General features: G+C 40.7%; 1 protein-coding gene across 1 annotated transcript; it reads left to right on the forward strand.

Annotated features, from left to right (window-relative positions):
* The first annotated feature begins 3,424 nt into the window (after positions 1-3,424).
* On the forward strand, positions 3,425-6,359 carry LOC103191806 (gamma-crystallin C). The gene is made up of 3 exons (XM_007934688.1): positions 3,425-3,433; positions 4,009-4,251; positions 6,084-6,359. Exons 1-3 carry the CDS (start codon positions 3,425-3,427, stop codon positions 6,357-6,359), a joined length of 528 nt encoding a protein of 175 aa, XP_007932879.1.
* The last annotated feature ends 9,011 nt before the right edge of the window (positions 6,360-15,370 follow it).

Here is a 15,370-nt window from a genome sequence, read left to right on the forward strand (position 1 = left end):
CTGTGGTGATTGTTTGTTGTTGTTAGGTGCCGTTGAGTCCACTCTGATGCATAGTGATGCCATGCACAACAGAACGGAACACTGCCGGGTCCTGCACCGTCTTTACAATCCTTGCTGTACCTGAGCCCCTCGTTGCAGCCACTGTGTCAATCCATCTCATTGAGGGTCTTTCCCTTTTTCGCTGACCCTCTACCTTATCAAGCATTACACCTTCTGTAGGGAATTGTCCCTTCTGACAACATGACCAAAGTAGGTGAGACGAAGTCTGGCCATTCTTGCTTCCAAGAAGCAAGCCAGCTGCACTTCTTCCAGGACAGATTTGTTCATTCTTCTGGCAGTCCATGGTATTTTCAGTATTCTTTACCAACACCATAATTCAAAGGCATCAACTCTTCAGGCTTTCTTATTCATTGTCGAGCTTTCACATGCACATGAGGCAATTGAGAATAGCATGATATTCAGGCACATATTAGTCTTCAAAGGAGCTCTGATGATGCTGTGGGTAAGACATTTGGCTGCTAACCAGAAGGTCAGTGGTTCAAACCTTCCAGCTGCTCTGTGGGAGGAAGATGAGGCAATCCACTTCCATAAAGATTTACAGCCTTGGAGTGTGAATCCAGTCAATGGTAGTGGGTTTAGTTTTTTCAGTCTTCAAAGTAACATCTTTGCTCTTTAATATGTTAAAGAAGTCCTTTGCAGCAGATTTGCCCAGTGCAATATGACATCTTTTTTTCCCCTGCTGCTTCCATGGGGTTGATTGTGGTTCCAAGTAAAATGAAATCCTTGACAACTTCAATCTTTTCTCCATTTATTGTGATGTTACTTATTGGTCCAGTTGTGAGGATTTTTGTTCTTTATGTTGAGGTGTACTCCATACTGAAGACTAGTCTTTAATCTTCATCAGTAAGTACTTCAAGTCAACTTCACTTTCAGCAAGCTAGTTTGTGTCATCTGCATATGCAAGTATTAATGAGTCTTCTTCCAATCCTGGTGCCATATTCTTCTTCATATAGCCCAGGCTCTCAGATTATTTGCTCAGTTTACAGATCAAATAAGTATGGTGAAAGGATACAACCTAGACACACACCCTTCCTGATTTTAAACCATGCAGCATCCCCCTGTTCTGTTCAAAGGACAGCCATTTATCTATGGACAGGTTCCTCATGAGCACAATTAAGTGTTCTGGAATTGCCATTCTTCCCAAAGTTATCCATAATTTGTTATGATCCACACAGTCAAATGTTTTTGCATAGTCAATAAAACACAGGTAAACATCTTTCCGGTATTCTTTGCTTTCAGCCAAGATCCATCTGACATCAGCAATGATATCTTTTATTCTGTGCCCTCTTCTGAATCCAGCTTGAATTTTTGGAAGTTCCCTCTCAACATACAGCTGCAACTGTTTCTGAATTATCTTCAGCAACATTTTACTTATATTAATAATATTGTTTGGTAATTTTTGTATTATATTGGATCACCCTTTGGAATGGGGACAAATGTGGATCTCTTCCAGTCAGTTGGCCATACAGCTGTCTTCCAAATGTTTTGGCATTAACAAGTGAGCTCTTTCAGCACTGCATCCATTTGTTGAAACATCTCAATGGATATTCTGTCAATTCCTGGAGCCTTGTTTTTCACCAATTTCTTCAGTGCAGCTTGGACTTCTTCCTTCTATACCATTGGTTTTTGATTATATGCTACTTCTTAAAATAGTTGAACATTGAAATTCTTTTTGGTACAATGACTCTGTGTATTCTTTCCATCTTCTTTTGATGCTTCCTGCATCAGTCAACATTTTGCCTACAGAGTACTCCCTCTAATCCCAACAAAAAGAGAATGTCAACAGTGGAGAGTAGTCTGTAGAGAGATTATGCCCAAACCAATCCCTGTTTCTACCCTTTACTCCTACTCTTCTTCCACTCTACAAAGTACACTCTGCTACCTCACAGAAACAAGAGGGTCTGAGGTGAAAGTAACTGCCAGACTTGGAATGGGGGAAGGGCTGCCTACAGGATCCCACTAACTTCTACAGTTGATGCTGGAAAGGGTTAACATATTGGGGGATGCTGGGGTTGGGTGATTGTGCAAAACAGGGGTTCACTCTAGATTGGATGTTGTCAGAAGATGGGGATAATTTTGTGGTTATTTCAATAAATCTTATCCAAGGCTGTAAATATTTATGGAAGTAGATTGCCTCATCTTCTTCCTATGAAGTAGCTAGGTTTGAACTGCCAAGCTTCTGGTTTGTAGTCAAATGCCTTATGTACCACATCACCAGAATGCCTAGAAGAAGGGGAGACTAGGATAAATTTGTAATTGACAAAGAAATAGCAGTTAATCAGTTTGAGAGGGGGTGTCTGGTATTTTGTGGGTGGCACATTCACTTTGTCTGTACTTAGGCAACATATGGAGTGGCCTTACTCTGTCTCATTTCACTGTGGTCTCAGAGTAACCTTGTCTGAAGCAGGTATTCTAGAAATTGTTTATTTCTAATTAGGAGAATGAGTTGCCTGTGAGTGCTACGCCAGCTTCCAAATGTCAGACGCTGCTTTCTTTCTTTTGTTCTTTCTTTCCTTGTCATTCGCTGCACTCTTTCCCATGAAATAAGTACCATGAATTAACTGAAGCTCTGAGAGGTTATGCAGCATGTGAAGTTCACGCATCTACTAAATGGCCATCCTGATTCAAATGGATGTTTACTTTACTACATGGCAACTCCTGAAGCTTTATTGCCTTTTCCACCTCTGGGAAGGGGGACACAAACCATGAAACAATATACTACTTAGTCGTGGACCCAAAGAGCATATAAACCTTCCTCTTGGCTCTTATCAAAGAGATATCAGAACTCTCTGGGAGCTCTGGGAGCATAGTGCCTAAAGGCACTTTACTGCTAACCAGAAGGCTGGTGGTTCAAATCCACCAGCCACTCCTTGGAAGGAAGGTTGGGCAATCTACTTCCGTAGAGATACTGCCTTGGAAGCCTGAGGAGGGGTCACTATGAGTCAGGTCCGACTCGACGGCACATAACAACAACAACTCTGGAATTCTGGAGTACTTCCTTAAAGACAGATTTTCCCCAGAAAATACACAGCATAATTGACTCATACCTGTAGAGACATGAACTTCAGATCAAAAGTTCAGCCTGATGTCGTGATAGATTTAGAGAATACTAAGAATCCAAATAAAAGGAACTCTAAGGACTCATCAGAACAGCACATACAGGACAGCATTCGAAAGTACTAGAGAATGAGGGGAAAATGGACAGCTGTCTCCACTGAATGCAGCATGTAAAAGGGATCCAAAACCCCTTACTCACCAGGAGGCCCCTTTTGTGTTGCTCTTGCCAACGCAGCAGCCACGCTGCTATATAGACCCACTGCTGCGGCCACTCACACTGAATTCGCATCGTCCCTGTCAACCAGCCATGGGAAAGGTGAGCAGAACACAAGTGAAACAGAGAGGGAAAAAAGAAACCGAGCCTCAATACAAGGTCTAAGGAGCCCTGGTGGCACAGTGGTTAAGTGCTCAGTTGCTAACTGAAGAGGTCAACTGTTGGAACCCACCAGCTACTCCAGGGGAGAAAGATGGGGTGGACTGCTTCTGTAGAGATTAACAGCCTTGGAAAGCCTATGGGGCAGTTCTACTCTGTCCACCAGGGTGGCTATGAGTAGTAATAGATTGGATAACAATGGTTTTTTGTTTGTTTGTTTTTAATATAAGGTCTAAGGAGCCCTGGAGGCACAATGGTGAAGAGCTTGACTGATAACCAAAAGGTGGGCAGTTTGAGCCCACCCATTAGCTCCTTGGGAGAAAGACCTGCAGTCTGCTCCATTAAGATTACCACCCAAGGGGCAGTTCTGCTTTGTCCTATTGGGTCACTGTAGTCACGATCAACTCAATGGCACACAACAAAATTGTTCTCAACTGCTGACAGCTGTTTTTCTTTCATTGTGTACAAGCAGGTCTATTGAAAGCAAGTGATAATTAAGAATTATTTTTCCTTTGCAGATCACCTTCTATGAGGACCGGGGCTTCCAGGGTCGCTGCTATGAGTGCAGCACTGACTGCCCCAACCTGCAGACCTACTTCAGCCGCTGTAACTCCATCCGGGTGGACAGCGGTTGCTGGATGCTCTACGAGCGCCCCAACTACCAGGGGTACCAGTACTTCCTGCGCCGTGGAGAGTACCCCGACTACCAGCAGTGGATGGGCTTCAACGACTCAATTCGTTCCTGTTGCTTGATCCCCCAGGTGAATTCTACTTGATTTCATTCATATGACTTGAGTAACCTCATTTTATTGCACTTCACTTTATTGCACTTTTCAGATAATTGTAGTTTTTACAAATTGAAGGTTTGTGGCAACCCTGCATCAAGCAAGTCTAGCGGCATCATTTTTTCCAACAGCTAATGTGCTCACTTCCTGCCTCTGTGTCACATACTGATAATTCTTACAATATTTCAAACGTTTCCATAATGCTGCTCCATACTTAATAGACTATATGTTGTTGTCATTGTTATGTGCCGTCGAGTCAGCCCTGACTATAGCGACCCCTTCTTGGGTTTCCGAGGCAATATCACTAGGGAAGTAGATTGCCCCATCTTCCTTCCGAGGAGTGGCTGGTGGGTTTGAACCGCTAGACTTCTGGTTAGCAGTCAAGTCCCTTAGGCACTACACTACCAGAGCTCCTAGACTATATAGTATAGTGTAAACATTACTTTCATATGTATTGGGAAACCAGAAAAATTCGTGTGACTTGCTTTATTGCAATATTTGCTTTATTGTGGTGGTCTGGCACCGAACCTGCCCTATCTCCAAGGTATGCCTGTATTAATGATGGGAATTATAGTGGAGCAGATTGTCCTTTAAAAACAGCGGAGGGTAGAGAGGGCTTTAGATACCTGTTGAAGCATAGATAGGTACCTGCACAAAAACAGGAGAGAATCTAAGGAAGAATTCACTTAGAGAAAGAGTCAGTTTTTTAAAAAAGTTTTTGCTACCATTAGGTCAATTGAAAATTATCCACAACAAATATAATATCATAATGGTATATAAAACAAAACTTGTAAATGGGAAGTTGGTTAGGCAAAAAAAAAAAAAGGGAATATTTCTAACAAGGGAGCTCTGATAGTGTTGTGCCTAAGGCACTTGACTGCTAATCAGAAGGCTAACAGTTCAAACCCATCAGCCACTCCTCAGAAGGAAGATGGGGCAATCTACTTCCATAGTCATACTGCCTCGGGAACCCAAGGAGGGGTCACTATGAGTCAGGTCCGACTCAATGACACATAACAACAATAGCAACAACATATCTAACAAACTAATTTTTTCTGTAGTAAGGAAATCTATAATGGATGAGTCAGATTGCATCCATCAGAGACTGTAAGATTGAGCTCTGTTGTAAATATAGGCTACTCAGAGGTAGTGTTCACTTCGATTCTGACTCCAAATGACTACTGAAACCAATTTTCTATTGCTATATATGATTCTTTTTTTAATTGTGATGTGAGTGAAAGTTAACAGAGCAAATTGGCTTTCCTTTTAACAATCCATACTCTGTGATTTTTTAAAAATCCTATTTTAGTAGCAAATTTATAGATAGATATAAATGTGATATGTTTATTTTTATGTAGATAACACTCTTACCAAAAAATAGTCATCAAAAATAGTAATCACATTTCCCCAAAAATAGAGGTTTGAATTAATAACGGGATCAGGAATCAAGATGGATTTTAACTCAGAGTTCGAATCTCTTAAAAACTCCATTCTCTTGATAAGAAATAGAATATTTTGCCAAGCAATTATTTGTTAACTGCTAGTAAAAACAACAAATCCATCACGGAATTGTACATGCAGAAATTATTGAATTGGTGTATGTTTTACTGTGAATATTCTCAACAACAAATAGTAAAATAAATTATTAGAGAGAAAGAAACAGATCCGTACACTACATTCACAGGAATCTCAGAATCTCATGTTCACTGACAATGCCACGCCCCAAGCTACCAAGTTCATATGTGGTTTGGTTGGACCAATTCTGGAAGAGGCTCATTTCCTTCTCCTCTTTCTCTTTGTGGGCCCAGCAGACAGCCTCCCACAGGATTCGACTGTACGAGAGAGAAGACCACAAAGGTCTCACCATGGAGATGAGTGAGGACTGCTCTTGCCTCCAGGACCGCTTCCACTCCGATGAGGTCCGCTCCCTCCACGTGCTGGAGGGCTGCTGGATCCTCTATGAGCTGCCCAACTACCGGGGCCGACAGTACCTGCTGAGGCCACGAGAGTACAGGCGGTATCAGGACTGGGGGGCTGTGAATGCTAAGACAGGCTCTTTCCGAAGGGTGGTAGATTTATACTAAAATGAGTTAACACTACCATTTTCTCATTTTGGAATCTAATAAAGTATATAGTCTGTATTGTTGGCAATTCTTGACTTCTGTCTTTCTTCCATTGTGTGCAAATTCATTCACCTGTAACTCCTCCACATTAAACATTGAAGTGTTAATGGGGATGGAGGCTCTTCAAGAATCAGAGTGAGTCTTGATAAGGTTCAGAAGTGGAGGTGGAGGATCATTACAGCCTATCTGAGAAAGGAAAAAGTAAGCGCTGGTAGCATAGTGATGAAGCACTCCTCTGCTAACCCAAAGGTCTGCGGTTGCAACCCACCAGCTGCTCAGTGGGAGAAAGATGTGGCAGTCTGCTTCCTTAAAGATTACAACCTTGGAAACCCTATGATGCAGTTCTACTCTGGCCTATAGGGTTGCTATGAGTCTCAACTTGATGGCATAGGTTTTGAGAATGAAAAAGCAGGCCAAGCAAGAGAAATGGGAGTGGGTGACTTGGGAGCAGAGGCATTTAACTTGGCACCTTGAACAACATTCTAGAGTTTTCTTTTGACCCAAGAAGATGCTGGAAGCCACAAAAGGCAGAGTCACAGACTGACGAGTAGTTGAGGGAAAGCCTGACTTGGCAAATAGCCTGATTAGACCACATTCAAGGAGTTGTAGTTGTATTTATTTTTCAAGCACAATATTATATAACTCAATGCTAGGGCTACCATAGGTCATTGCTATACCTTTGTATGAAGTTAAAGACTCTCTTTCCTCTCATTCCTGACCACTGCTTGGACTGAAGGCTGTGTCAAGTGTATAAGCTATACAGCTACATTGGTGCCCAGATAACTTAAATACATTAATAAGAGCTGCACATTAACATTTTATGTAGACTTGTATGATATAATGTTTCATAAACATAAAGTCCTTTAACTCAGTGTTATCACTAAGGAGTGTAGGGTGTGTGGACCACCCCATGTGACATTGTTAGAGAAGGTGAACCAAGATGACTGTCAATAAAATGTTTGTGCACTGTTTCAGCAGAAATTATCATGTTTTATAAAAATATTCCTGTAATTCATTTTAACAACAAAGACATTTCTCGTAAGCCCAACTTACATGTATCAATATACCTACAAGGCTAAAACTCTATGCTAATTTACTTTTTCAACCTTTTAAGGCACTCTGGTCAGAGTTGTCATTATCACCCAATTACAATGATGCTTCCTTCCAATCACGTGTTTTCACCTCCACATGCTATAAGCACATGCTACTGTTGTCATTGCTGGGGGCAAGGTTCTGTTAGGTGACTTTGTCAAGTTTTCTGGTGATTTAACTGTAATATTGTGGTAATTAGTATTTTTGAACTTATATCAGTAACTTTTTTTGAGAGTGAAGTAGTAATTAAAGGAAAAAGGAGAAAAATTAAAAAAGGCTTCCGCTCAGTTACTAATAATGTTGTAATGCTTTAATAGTATTCATGTAGTCTAAGAAATACTACAATTAAGCAATTTACAACTATATCACATATGATTCTGTGAATAAAATTGATAATAAATATTACTAAGGATAGCTTCATGGAAGGGGTGACACCATGAATTCTCATACTGGTGACAGTAACCCTAGTGATACCACTGCTTTAACTGCAAAAAAGTAGGGTTAAATTTAAGGGTATATTGAAAAAGGTTGTAATTTCTCCAATCCACTGGTGTTGGGGTATGGGCCAACTGAATCCTCCAATGTTCCTCTCATTCTTTGGCACTTTCTTGTGCCAAAAGTACTTGAGACTCATAAATAAATCTACCCATTGCTCTCAAGTCAATTACAACTCATAGCTAAGCTGTAGGACAGAGTTGAACTGCCCTATAGGAGCTCTGGTAGTGTAATGCCTAAGGAACTTGACCGCTAACCAGAAGGTCGGTGGTTCAAACCCACCAGTCACTCTTTGGAAGGAAAGTTAGGCAATCCTACTTCCGTAGTGATACTGCCTCAGAAACCCAAGGAGGGGTCGCTATGAATGGGGTCCAACTCGACAGCACATAACAACAACAACATAGGGTTTCCAAGGCTATAATCTTTACAGAAGCAGACTGACACATCTTTCTCCCACAGATCAGCTGGTGGGTTTGAACCACTGACCTTTGTTAGCAGATGAGTGCTTACCCATTGTGCTTCCAAGACTCCTCCATAGATCTCCTAAAGAATGGATATTCCAATAACACTCAAAACATTTTGTAGATGACTTTTCTTTTTCTTTCTTTCAGTGAGCTTGCAGTGCCATACAAAATGGACTTTTTCTTCCTTAGAATTATTTAGAAGAAAAATATTGGGGACCAGATTCCAATCACTTTAACAGTCACTTTTGTATGTTTACTGGTGGATCATATGTCTTTAGGAAAAAGCTGAGAACAAAAAGTTTAATGATAATGACAGTAGTGACAAGACAAGGATAAGGGAGCTTGAATAATACCACATTAGAGAAAATGAAAGTACTGTGACAGAACAAGAGTAGGGCAGTTTTATAGTAAAAGTTGTATTTAATGAAGAACATTAGCTTGAAGGTGAAAAAAAAATTAGTGTGAATCAGAGAAGCAGCTTCCACATTGGGCAGGTGAAGCCTATTGTTCACCTCCCCAGGTAGCTAGTAAAAGGCAAGGCTGAGACTCTAGCTTAGGTTTGTTTAATGTCTCTAACTGTTATGCTGATCCTAACATGGGGCCTTCTATGGAGGAATAATTTCTGAAATAATTCTAGGAAAGAATTTTGAAACATCATAACAAACATTCTTTCCCCCCAAAATACTATATTTTTCACATTTTAAAATCAAGTAGTTCCCAATATTTCAGATTTCCCAGCATAATTTTCTTTAAAGGGGGACTAACATAGGGTTGGCAATTTTTATTTTGCCAAGCAAGGACATTTAAAATTAAAAGCAAAATTAAAAAAAAAAAAAAAAACTAAACACCATCACTCACTCCAGGTAACTTATTTCTGTTTCTGTGCTACAGAATCCTTCTGTATAAGGACTCTCAGGTCATGACTTAAGTTCAGCTGTGCCCATCACAAACACTAAGGAGAACTGAGGACTTAGGTCTTACACCCATTTTTCACTTCTGGAACTTTCTGTACAGCATTGAAATCAAACCCCATTTTGACCCAGGACCATCATTTTTCAGTTCTCTGGGATGTCTGGTTTTTGCTCTGGTTTTTTCCACCAAGCAGGAACACAACCTTTTCTCTTCATTGTCAATAGTAATAATAATAACAAAACCCAAGCCCAAAGTCCCCTTGATTTAACCTTCCAGAAGTATAGTAAGTTCCAGTTGTTAACGGCATGTCAGCTGAGGTGGGTCCTCTCCTAGCTGCCCTCTCGGTGATCTTCAAGGTTCCTCTAGTTCTATGTTCCCGCAAGCATTCCATCCACCATGCTCTCTGGGACTCTCGCATTCCTGCTCTTGCTCATACTTTATTGTTTTCATCCATCAACATTCTGCCCACAGAATCTTCCATTCAGAAACAACTCTGAGCAAAATGGTTTTTCTGTAGTTTCTGGCTGCTCATTTTCTACTGTGTAATGGTATTGAACTTTGCAAACACATACCTTTACATAGTAGATAACAAGAAGTCAGGAACTAAAGGATTGGAATGATCAAATTGCACATGGTGGCATTTAATGAGTAAATAATGACCTACAAAGACTTATGAACCAAAGACAAGACAGAGTACTTCCATGAGCCAACATAGGACTGTGAATAATTCTTTGAATGTGAAAGAGGCTGGACAGGAAAGTCATCTTCCGCTCCACTACTCTTTCCGGTCCATCAAACTATTCTCTTCCGGGCCAATAAATACATTCTAAAGTCTCCCTAGATTCCCAGCTTCCAGATGTTTATTCTTTCCTCTCACTACACCACTCTAGTCACAACTCCCCTTTGTGTTCATGCAATTAATTTCTTCCAAGTCAAAGGTTTGTGTACTTTGGTTTCCCAGAGAACAAAAGTGTGTTCTAAATCCTACCAGAAATGAGTTTCTTAGGAACCTGGTTTTATTTTCTAGTAAGCTAAGAGATCATCTGTTTCTGTGTTATAAATGTATTACATGTTCTTATTTCTGCAAACGTAGACACTTACCTTTCAGTTCTTTTCTTTGAGATTAAACATGTTAAAAAGATTCTTTCTTTGAAAAAGAGAACCACAATTAGCCCAAAGAAACTGTCCAATCCTCAGTCTACTTCCAGGCATGACTGCAAAATAATCAGACCAAATACCTAAGAATGTGCCTGCTCTGTCCTGAAAAAAAATTCTATGAACTCCCTTGGAAAAACATTTCCATTCCTTACAATGCCTTAATGAAGAAGTTCCCTTAAAGGACTAATTTTCAAAGTTTAGTTAAGCCCATTTTCTTCCTGTGGGAAATCCATATTCAATGTTGTGACAAATAAGTAATTAGGTATTTTTACATATTTATTTATTTTTTTACCATATTAAAACTCTTTCCTTGTTTTCTTCTCCCCTTACACTTTTCCCAATCTATACAAATCAAAGCACAGACTATATATAAAATGGCTGAAGCTCTACTTCTATTGTTAAATAGACAATGTCCCAAACGGTCTCAATAGCATTAGCTAATGATAGCAACCCGAATACTCCAGAAAGAATGGGACCAAAACCCACAGTGAACCCTGTGGACTCTGACAGCAAAGAGAAAAGAGAGGACATTAAAATCCCCGAACTCACCTCTACGGGCCCCTTTTGTGTTGTTTTTGCCGACACAGCAGCCTTTCTGCAATATAGACCCAGTAGCGTCATCGGCGGGGTGCGGATCGTGCTGGGTGTCACTGTCAGAGAGAGTGGCACCAAAATGACTGTCTATAAAATTGTTGTGCAGTGTTTCATCACAAATTTATTATTTTTTATAAAAAGATCCCTGTAGTTAGTTGTAACAGCAAACACATTTTTCGTAAGCTCAGCTTCCATGTATCAATACACCTAGGAGGCTAAAACTCTCATTAATTAATTTTAATTGTGGTTTGGGTGAAACTTTACAGAGCAAATTAGTTCTTCATTAAACAATCTGTGTACGTTTTGTTTCATAATATTAGTTGCTATTCCCTCGATACCAGGAGTTCTGGTGGAGTAGTGCCTAAGGCACTTGACTGCTAACCCGAAGGCTGGTGGTTCCCTCCTTGTAATAGCCCTCTTCCCACTTCTTCCCCGGGTCTCCCTATCCTTTGGCCCTCTTTCCCGCCCCTGCCTTCTGAGCTAATCGTTCTGAGGAGTACCTTCTTCACAATTGTTGTTGTTCACTTTATTGGCCTCTCTATTGTTTGGCTGAGAGGTGATCCCTCCAGGAGTGGGTTCAGTTCCAGGTTTGAAGGGTATGTAAGGGCCACAGCCTCAGAGGTTCCACCAGTCTCTATCAGACCAGGAAGTCTGGTCTTTTTAGTGATTTTGAATTTGGTCAACATTTTTCTCCCATTCTGTCCAGAACCTTCTGTGGTCCCAACTGGAGCAATCGGTAGTGGTAGCTGGGCACCATCTATTTCTGGTCTCTGGATAGTGGAAGTTGTGGTTCATGTGGTCCATTTATCCTTTGGACTAATTATTTCCTTGAGTCTTTGATTTTCTTCACTCCTCTTTACTCTGAATGAGGAGAGACCAGTAAATAGTTGCATTTTAGATGGCTGCTTGACTCTATGCTAATTTACTTTTTGAAACTTCCAGTCAGAGCTGCCATTATTACCCAATTATAATGACACTTCAAATCACATGGCTTCGACTGCACGTGCTACAAGCATGTATGTTGTTTTTATTGCTGCTGGTATTTTCATAGTTGATGATTTTGCCAATTTTCTGGCGTTTTAATACAATAATAGTGGCAATTATTATTTTTGAAACTATATCAATATCTTTCTTGAGAATGACATAGTTATTAAGGGAGAAAATGGAGGAAAAAAAAACTTGCCACTCAGTTACTAATAATATTATAATCAATAATGTTTTAATTCAATGTAGAAAGCTTTAGAAAAACCAATTTTATTGTTAATATTCATGTACTCTAAGAAATATTAAATTTAAGCAATTTACAAGTATATCATATCTTATTCTATGATTAAAATTGATAATACATGTTACTAAGGGTCCTGCAGGAGCTCTGGTAGCATAGTGCCTAAGGCACTTGACTGCTAATCAGAAAGCTGGTGGTTCAAATCCACCAGCCACTCCTTGGAAGGAAGGTTGGGCAATCCTACTTCCGTAGTGATACCGCCTTGGAAACCCAAGGAGGGGTGGCTATGAGGCGGGGCCGACTGGACGGCAAATAACAACAACAACAACAAGGATACTGTATGATCTGGGAAGAGGTCCATGGGGTGGGGTGGGGTGGAACCATGAGTTATTGCATTGGGCAGCACCAATACTAGTGATGCCAATGTATAGACCTCGCACCTCAACCCATCACACTGAACTCCACTATCCACCCAATCAGCCATGGAGAAGATGAGCCCAGTGGGGAGAACCAGGGAGAAAACCAAACTCACTGTCACTGAGTCAATTCCAACTCATAGCGACCTCCATTGGGTTCCTAAGGCTGTAAATCTTTATGGAAGTAGATTGCCCCATCTTTCCATGGAGCAGCAGGTTTGAACACTGACCTTCTGGTTAGCAGCCAAATGCCTTAACCATGGCAAATACTGTTTGGGAGCCAGACCTTTGAGCCCTTTCTTCCCCTACCTTGCAGATCACCTTCTTCAAGGGCCAGGGCTTCCAGGGCTGCCAGAAGTGGCAGCATGAGTGCAGCAGCGGCCACTGAAACCAGCAGCCCTACTTGAGGCCCTGCAACTTGATGGGTACAGGAGCTGCTGAATGGTCTATGCTCAGCCCAACTATTCAGGTGCTAATACTTTCTGCACTGGGATGAGTACCCCAACTACCTGCAGTAGATGGGCTTCAGAGACTTGGTCCGCCCCTGCCACCTCATCCCTGCCGTGAGTTCAGTTTTTTATATCAGGACAGAGGCTTCATTGAAACTAACTGGATAGTTTCAAGAAAAGGGTAGTGATCGTTCTGAATAACTGAGAGTATTTAGACAAAAGAGAAACCATAGTGGATTAGTTTGATACAGGTTTCTCCCTCCACCAAAAAAAAAAAAAAAAAATCAACAAAATTGTTTACCAGATATCCATTTGTCAACAAATGTTTATTGATTAGGAATGTGTTGGCTACCCAAGGGATAAGACATAGGACCTACCCTGGACTCATTTACAATGGAGTTGTAGAAACACCACCAATATCTAATAGGAGAAGAGCGATTAAATGCTAGATTATCTGGTAGTTACTGAGGAATCAGGGTTGAAAAGGAAACTTTTTGTGGTAGTTAAGTTGTGTGTCAACTTGGCTGGGCCTGGTTTTGAGTGGTCAGGCAGCTGGATGTAGTTATTCTCCATAATGAGACTGGTAATCAGCTCCATGGTGGAATCTACTAGAGCAGCTGAGTAGCTGATGTGCTTCCAGGACATAAGAAGACATCTTTGAGAAAGGTCTTCTGCAGCTTTTTGGCACACTTAAATCCTGTATGTAGCCAAGTCTTCATTCATCAGCCTGCCATGTTTCCTGTTGATCTTAGGACCGTCTCTGGACTTGAACTAGTGGCCTGTCATGTTGTTTGGTAACCTTGGGACTGTGTCATTTTATTTGTTGACTTTGAGTTTGTCACCTCAGCAGCCAGCAGCTGCCTGAGTTAAAAGAAGCCGCTGGCTTCAGTGGGCCAGGAGCAAGAGACAGAGCTGAAACCCAAAGCTGAGGAGCCTTCACCCAGGCCCTAGGGCCTGGCACTTTGAATTCAGCCTTCTAACCTCCAAAACTGTAAGAGAATAAATTCCTGTTCGTGCAAGCATCCCATTGGTGGTATGTCTGTTAGTGTGGCACTAGAGAACCAAAACACTTTGCAAGTGTAATTTTTTTAAAGACTCTTCCCTTTTTTTTTTGCTCTGTTACTTGCATATTATAGTTTTTCCAGTCCCTAGAAAAGGACATCATGTTTGGTAAACTAGAGAGGCAGTAAAAATCAGAGAAACCTGCAACGAGATGTACTGACACAACAGCCACAAGAATGGACGTGGACACATCAAAGATCAGGAAGAAGGTGCACGAATGGCAATGTTCCACTCTGCTACAGAAGGTTGCATGAGTTGGAGCAAACTCCATGGCAACTAACAACAAAATACAATTAACAGCGCTTGCCCTCAGTGGAGAGCAATACAGCAACTTTATACATTTACCACATAGGTTTCATTTATGCATTTCAAAACACTATTTTTATGAAAAAGTCCTTGCCTTACTGATTTTTCTGTCCTATTTCCCCTTATTCTATCCATTACTATTGAAGAGACTCAATTGTTTTTTGAAAGACCTCAGGTGTTATACTATTTAACTTTGCTTTCCATGGAAAGAGAAATATCCATGTTCTTGATGATGTTCCAAGATTTATTTTAAAGTCGATGTTGAATTATTCATTTCATAAACTGACTTTATTGTAAAAACACACATCCTTGAAAAATTAACAACTTTTCCTCAAAATGCATTTAGGTTTCTTGGTTGTATATTGAGTATAGGAGGTAATTCAACCTAGGCAGCATCTTGATAGATTAAAGAGTGAGATTTCCTTCTTAAACTTCTGCTCACACTTTATGATATTGAAAAGGTACTGAATCTCTGACCTCAGAAATAGGGAGTTTATAAGTATTCAGAATTAATTAATTTGTACCATATATTTCAAAATGCCTTGAGTCAGTCCTCCCCAAGCTGGACTGCAGTAATTTGTTGGAGTCATTTCATGGTTTGTTTTTCTCTTCTTTCTGTCACTCCATCTGCCAGGCTGGGTTTCAGAGGATCAGGTTCTACGAGAAGTTATATTACAGAAGCTAGATGATGGAGTTCACTGACAATGGCTCCTCTCTTCAGGACCGCTTCCACTTCAATGAGATCTATGCCTTCAATGTGCTGGAGGATGCTGGGTCCTCTATGAGATGCACAACTGCC

The sequence above is a fragment of the Orycteropus afer genome, unplaced genomic scaffold, assembly GCF_000298275.1.
Source record: "Orycteropus afer afer isolate SDZICR_OR568_19922 unplaced genomic scaffold, OryAfe1.0 scaffold00002, whole genome shotgun sequence".
NCBI lineage: Eukaryota > Metazoa > Chordata > Mammalia > Tubulidentata > Orycteropodidae > Orycteropus > Orycteropus afer.

What these genes read in the sequence shown, in the direction of transcription:
- LOC103191806 (XM_007934688.1), top strand. An exon ending in CCTGTTGCTTGATCCCCCAG is followed by an intron (nt 4,252 to 6,083) that starts GTGAATTCTACT and finishes TTGTGGGCCCAG; the next exon opens with CAGACAGCCTCCCACAGGAT.